This window comes from Sinocyclocheilus rhinocerous, unplaced genomic scaffold (genome assembly GCF_001515625.1).
Source record: "Sinocyclocheilus rhinocerous isolate Xijiao unplaced genomic scaffold, SAMN03320098_v1.1 scaffold2844, whole genome shotgun sequence".
Lineage (NCBI taxonomy): Eukaryota > Metazoa > Chordata > Actinopteri > Cypriniformes > Cyprinidae > Sinocyclocheilus > Sinocyclocheilus rhinocerous.
In genome coordinates, this window is record NW_015633174.1 from 138,505 (window position 1) to 146,020 (window position 7,516).

Here is a 7,516-nt window from a genome sequence, read left to right on the forward strand (position 1 = left end):
CCATCCTGATACCTTCCTGTCTCTGTGCCATCCTCTTCAGCCCGATCCACAAAGGAACCCGTCATCACGTGAGCCCGATCCCTTCCATTCCTCAGACTGTTGCTCTAACCCGTTGGCTCTCCATATCTCTCTCCCTCTCCCAGCACCTGTTCAATAAAGCTCACAGTTTACTTTACCTCTCCGTCCCTGGTCTCCTTCTGTACTGTGACAATTATGCTGTCATGACTTTATACTTGAAGTCTCAATTAATTTGTGTTTTTTCCCAGGGGAGCGTTTTCAGTGGTGCGACGATGTGTGAAGTTGAGCATGATCCGCCGTGGCCTCCCAAACTGCCTGCTCCGCCATGGCTCCCGGAGCTCCCTGATCCGCCAGGGAGGCTCTCCTTATCTCCATCTTGTTCCAGTCCGGCACTAGCCTCCAGGGCGCCCGCCACCCCTCCCCGGTGGTATGTTACGGTGCGGGACGCGCCTTCCGGGAGGGGGAGGTAATGTCAGGGATCATCAACACCAAAAAACTCTCCGCGAGAGGTTAGTCAATTCCTGAAGATGTTCTGAAACATTCAAAGTTTTTTTTTTTTTTTCATAACTATAACGGAGGGGTTTTAATTCTAGGAACAATTTTACAACTAACATACAACGTGAACATGTGAAACATGGTCATTTAAAGTTGCAATGTTACCAAAGTAACGAAAGATAATTTCTTCTTTATTGTGACATACTTCCGAGTGAGACGGATTATTTAAAAAGAAAAAAATGTATTATGGGAACTTGGTTCTATCCATTGGTTATGACATTGTGATTAAAAAGGTAAAAAAAAAAATCTTAAAAATATGAAACGTGCATGAATTGTTCGCAGTAAGTTCATTAAGATGCATTTAAAAAAACAGATGATGAATTTCCATTTCATTCCAAGTTCACTATGTGCAGAGATGGTAGATGGTAATAGCATGGTACTAGTGTTAATTTCGTAAACGAAACCTATGACAAAAAATGTTTGTTGACGAGCTTTTTTTCCATGACTGAAACAAGACGATGACGAGACGACAATAAGGTCAATAAATGATAACTGTGACTGTATCAACATGGAAAATATTCTTGCGGACTGCTGTACACATCTTTACTGCATGAGCTTTCATGTGTACGGTTGCCAGATATCAAGAGTTCAAATCCTCAACTCAGAGCTTCTTTGTTAAAAGGATACATTTTCTGCCCAGTGTTTTGCTTAATTATTGCAATCTGGCAACCATGCGCACGCACTCGCATGCACTTCATTGCAGAAGCGCCGATTATGCTCTGAAAACACTGACAAACAAGTAAGTTGGAATTTAGCGATCTCTGTTCATCTTAAATGAAAGTGTCATTCAGACGGTCTGTGTCCTCTCATGAGATCTCGATAATACTGCTTTCACTGTTATAATATTATTTTTTGTTTGTTTTAACCGTTTTCAAAATGTAGACAGAGAGAGTGCATAAGTCTTTGATATGAATTTATATAATAAATAGCCTATTATAAATCAGTACAATAGATGAGGTAAAATAAACCATGTGTACGAATCGAAATTCTGTTGATTTGTGCTAATTGGTAAAAGTGCAATAACTGAAATGCAAAAATAAATTTCTCAAATGACACCAATCAATTTAGGCAAAAATAAATTTTATCAGTTTAAACATTATACAGCATGATGAAAATGTAACTAAGATTTCACTGACTAAAATGCTCAGACATTTAGTCGACTAAAATTTGAATAAACAAAAACAGGACAAAGTTGACTAAACATGATAATAACTCGCGTATATTTGACAAGACTAATTTGAAAAGACTACGACTAAGGCTAAATTAAAAAATGGCGGACAAATTAACACTAGGCCTACATGGTACTTTTATATATAGTATGGTACTGAAAAATGACCATTTTCATGTACTGTAGTATTTAAGTCAAAGGATACCATGGTACCATTTCCAAAAAAACATGTTAGGATTCCTTTGTAAATGCTTAGAAATTCAATAACAGAACACTCAAAGTTCCACAACATGCTCATAACTATATTTAAATCTGCTTCCATGGTTACTATCAGCGCCAATAGCAGATCCAAACACCATGGCAATAAGACACCAATGAAATGGCAGAAAGAGATTTTCAGTTTTTACGGCATCCCGCTGTTGAAGGGTGTAAGTCCTCCCTCTTGAAACTTGAAGCCAGCAGTTGCTTTGCCAAAGTGTCATCCTCATCATGTCCCCTCGGCTGTGTGATCACTGTGGTGAGAATGTGTAATGTGGAGAACAAGCACTTGACATGTATTTGATTCCACAGGCACTGAAAACCATTTTAAAATAGGCCCAACAGCCCTCTAAATACAGCCTGTGTGGAGAGACACGTTGCTTTCTGATTGCGTGGTCCGAGGAAATCAAATTAAGGTTGGGAATGTTGAGTTGTAAGATTAGTCTTTTAGTTGTTAACCTTCTTGATGCAGACAAGACTGGCCATTATAAAACCTGTCAAGATTATGTCCAGGTCATATTTTCTTTTGTGTGTGTGTGTGTGCGCTTTTAAAAAAAATTTTTTTACACTTTGACATGAATTCATATACACTACCATCCGAAAGGTGGAAAGCTTTCATGAGCTTCACCCTAGCCTTTTTCTTTTATTGTAGCTTTGTGTTATTGTACTGTTTTGTCACAAAAAGCAAATATAGGATGATAAATGTTTACAGTGTTCAAATGGACATTTATTTGACAAAATCTAGTGTTGCGGTGGGTCGTGTAGATTAGGAGTGACTGTCTTTAGGCTGAGAGTTACTCTGAGGAGAGAGAAACAATATGATCTGTCAAGGGGTTAGAAGGAGGGTGGGCATGAGAGAGGGAATGTGACCTAGATATACAGAAAGGGAGAGAGAGAAGGAATCATCATGAATGACTGTTTGAGAGAAAGACACAAAGAGAAGGCTGACAGTGAAGGCACCTTTGGCACTTGGCAGCTGTGTGTGTGTGTGTGTGTGCGCGCATGTGAAAGAGAGGCAGAGAATTAGTCTTTGATTAGTCTAGTTTATCTAGATTTTTGCACTAATAATTTTTTGCTTTTATGTTTTTTTAGCACGCTATAGTTGTGCAATCATCTCGGAAATAGTTGGGTCTTTACAAACATCATCACTGTATCCTATAATTACGAATTCAGATGGTTGTGATCGCACTTTTTTTTTTTTCGAGGATATTGCCACTAGCATTGCATTATAAAAATGCTGTTATTTAAAAGTACATCTGCTGTGCTCTGTCCAAATTTTTGCAAGAGTGTGTCTTACAGACGTGTCCATTGTGAAGTTGTGATGTAACACAAGTAGGCATGGGCCGATTACCGGTTTCAAGGTATACCGCGATTTGAAAATTTCACTGGATAATTCACATTAAAGCAATGTTTCAGCGCAGCTCTGCTTTTTTTACTGCGATAACCAAGGAAACGCTGTATCAGCGCCTCCTGCTGTCAGAGAATGAATCTGCGTCCCATTCAGAGCTGCTGTTTGATTCGTTCAGGCATGTAGTATCATTGCACAAAGCTAGTCAGAACATTCTGTTTTTCCTTCAAATTGGGTTATTATTAAATCTAATTATGCATATGAAATTATACAACTAAATGATATGAAATGATATGTATATGAATTATATAACTAAAATTAAATAACTAATTACAGATGTAGGTTAAACAAAGATGTCTTTATTTTTCTTCTTTTTAGGGCAGCAGTAGCTCTAGCAGCAAATCAACCATCCACATCAAAAGCTGCAGGACAGCCCACAATTCAGAAACGAATCAAAGAAAAAATAAACAAATACTACTGTTCCAAATATTCTGTATGTTGCTCAAAATATATTGTTCAGTTTTTTGTTTTTTTTACCAAGACATTTCAAATTAACACATTTTAGAGCAGTAACAACACGGGAAAGCGTGATATTTTTGCTTAAGGTTATCATACCGTCAAAATCTCATACCGGCCCATGCCTAAACACAAGTAATGGCAGATATTTTCTTCCAATTTGTGATGTACAAAACTGAAACTGATTATGGAAAAGAAAAAAAACGAGACAAGTGAATTGGTTCAGTCCATCAGGTCTTGACTGAATGGAGGCAGAATGGCTGGATTGTAAAAATGGGTGGAGTTTAAGCGGACTCAATGATTGGCCAAATCATTCAAAGGAAGATCAATAACATGCATTTAGAAAACAACAATTAATTTTTGTTTATTTTGAAAATATGTAGTTTTGCACAACCATAAACCACCAAAACCTTTAAATAGCAATGCATGGTTTTCAACTTGAAATCGATATCTTGTCTTGGAAATGAAGTGTGTGGTGGTTTAAGGGTATTATTTAAATGTGGTATAGGACGACAGCTTCTGCAGGGAACTCATTAGCTAGAGCGGAGCTTCATAGCTGGGTTGACGGCGTTGGCGCTCTAGTGTTGCAACAGCTTCAGGAGTATGTGTATAACTCAGAGAATGCAGCAGCTGAGCTTAAGGTCAACGCACATCAGCGTCAGCGACAGACAAAGGGGCGGGATTCCAGACCCGGCCAACAGCCAATCAAGAAGCCTGTCTCTGTGTTAGGGTTAGTAGGAGTAAGACGAGGCAGCGCCAAGCCATTAAATCTTAAAATATGGCAAGGCTGAGAATAGGGACAATAAAATATTGAACAATAGGTAAAGGTGGGACATGATCAAATGGAAAAAAACAACACCTTTTGAATACAGGCTAACTGGCTCTTCACACGGAACTCCACTGTGTGACTTGGTGACCTTGAGTGTCAGTTGAAATAAATGTTGTTTTACAGAGGTCAGATGGCGATTTATGTTTGGGTTTGCTTTCATACAGTGTTGTGTTTAACTACTGATGCAGTGGAGGTTATGCATTATACAGTGACTCCCCAAAAAAAGTATTTGGACATTTAAGGTACACTTATTCTTTACAGTATTTTTGTATTGTCTTAGCATTACATAACAAAAGATCAAACTAAGTGTGATTGATCTAAAAGACAGCACAGGCACACTTTACAAGCGAAACAGTTAGCAAAAAGAAGTTTGTATAGATAAAACAATAGCTACTGTATATTTGTGGTTGTCAGACAGTGGAAACATCATCAGAAAAATTATTTAGTAAGGTGAAATTAATTCTTGGAAAAGTCATCAATTGTTTTCTATTTGGTATTTAAAATTAAATATGCACATTAAATATGAATATTTATTATGGCATTTGAATGGTCGAACAGTGGAACAAGTTTTCATGACTGTATCCTTACGGGTTGGATTGTGTTGTGAATTCTTGTGAATTCAAACTTTCACTTACTTGCACTTTTCACTTACAAAACATAGTGGTGAAATTTTGCACACCTAATTGTTCAGCATTGCAGTTTTCCAGCGTTTATTATTATTTTTGCATCTACATTAGGTGACTGTAGTGAATTTACTCACATCAGCTGAACTTCCAGTTGTGTTGATCATTTTGTGCTCTCTTCATAAATCGTTGATGTCGCCTTTAGCTGTGTCTGTCATTAATGAAACCTGATTTTTAATTGCGTGTGTTGCTGTTGGATTAAATTTTTCTGATACGTCCTGAGGCGTTATTTGTGTTGCTATCAGTTTGATGAAACATTAGATGCCCTTCTAGAGCATGAATCATAAGCTTGAGAAACATGTTTTGTATCGCCCTAATCCATCTTGGGCTTGATGGGGTTTTAGTGCTGTCTCTGTTGATTTTCTCTGTTGATTTTCAAGAAGGGAGCATTTATTCCACTCTTATAGTAGCTCATCATCATCATTAGGATCATCATCATTATTATTGTAATTAACAGCCTAGGCAGTGTGTTCTCTGTCCAGATGGGCCAGCAGGGTGCTCTTATATAATTTGTTGGTATAGATATAGATATATGAGACGTAGATATAGATAGGGCTGGGCGATACAGCTAAAAAATGTATCAACTATATAATGTTTCATATTGTTTGGTATCGATAATTATTGACATTTTTTATAACCTTTTTAAAAACAAAGCGCAATAGATTTTTTTTTTTAATTTAACCACTGTGTTTTTAATTTACCCAATATATTGAGACAAACAAAAAATGTTTTGTTTGTTTTAACAGTCCAACACAAAATAAAATTTAAATGAATATCTCTTTTCTTATGTGTTATATGCAGATTAAATAAGTTTTATGGAAACTTTTGGCTTGTCTCCGAAGGCCACAGGAGGGCGCAATGAGCAAAATAATGCAGCGTATTAAATTGTCAATGCAATGAAATAACTGTCCATAAAAAAACGTGCATAACGTCTAAATTAACATATATAAATCAAATATAATTTCGTAAATTGCATAAACAATTATGAACAAAACAGCATCATGTATTTATGCATTGCATAAATAATTAAAAAAAAAGAGCCGAATCGCCGAACACAGATTGCATTTAAAAACATATATGAGACAGTGAAAAGGAATAAACCTCCACAAATTCACGACATGTTTTCTAAACGTTTAAATTGTTTTAACTGTGCATGGCTTTCTATACATCTCTTGTTTGAGACGTGAGTGCAGCAGTCATATTTGTCCGTCTAAAAAATGCGCTGAATTTGCGTTCTGTGTAAATTGCTTGTTTTCGGTTTTAACCTAATAAGATCTTCTACGCATTGAGCTTCTATATTTCTCTAATATTTTGAATGAATAATGTAGCAGCGGCGCGTCTCGTGGGCTAGACTAACAAAACATTAAAATGCAACAACTTAACTTACATCATCATCACCGCATCTGGTGCTCCACTGATGACGCTCCCTGACGCACACCTAACATTCGACTGTACCATTTTTGCATTCAAATGCAATTATTTTTTGTATTTTAAATTTGACTAATATTAATTTTTTAATTCACAATCTTCTCATCACAGGCAGGCACAGCACTCGTGTTCGTGTTTGTGTGTGCTGTCTGCGTCACTCATAGCACGTGCCTATATCGTGCGCTATATCAAACATTTTTTCTATCGTTATCGATGGAGTATCGTCGATAAATATCGATACCGTTTTATTGCCCAGGCCTAGAGGGCTGAGATGACTTTTCAGAAGAAACTTAGGTTAGATATTAGTAAGGTTTTCACCATCTGAAGCTTAAATCTAATCTGGAGTAAAAGTGAAGGTATACATCTAAACATTGTGTTGAGTCTCTATCTAGCCACCCTCAATTCTGGGCCGCACTGACCCTTTTATTAAGACTGAATGAGATCTAGGACGTTGATTTAGCGCAACTGTGACAAGCTTAATAGACTGTAGTTCCTAATATGGTATTCCCTACCACTAGATGGTAGACATGGAGTACTTCGATTCTAGACCAAAATTACATCACGTTCCTATTCAAAGTGTTCGAGGAAATAGCAGAGCAAGTGAGCTATCGTGTCATTGATGCGGAAGCAGTTCAGCTCATAGCGTGCGAGTAAATTGTGAGATTGAGAGAAAATCGCCAAATGGCTAATAAAAAGTTGTACCGTGAGGATGT

The 7,516-nt window shown here is 37.2% G+C and overlaps 1 protein-coding gene across 1 annotated transcript in view; it reads left to right on the top strand.

Moving 5' to 3' along the window:
* Positions 1-7,516, top strand: part of LOC107743337 (calcium/calmodulin-dependent protein kinase type II subunit beta-like) — a 73,551-nt gene that overhangs the window by 4,205 nt on the left and 61,830 nt on the right. Inside the window, exons 2-3 of the mRNA XM_016556510.1 lie at positions 267-316; positions 495-527. Of these exons, the coding sequence (XP_016411996.1) occupies positions 267-316; positions 495-527 (83 nt within the window). The remainder of the gene's footprint in view (positions 1-266; positions 317-494; positions 528-7,516) is intronic.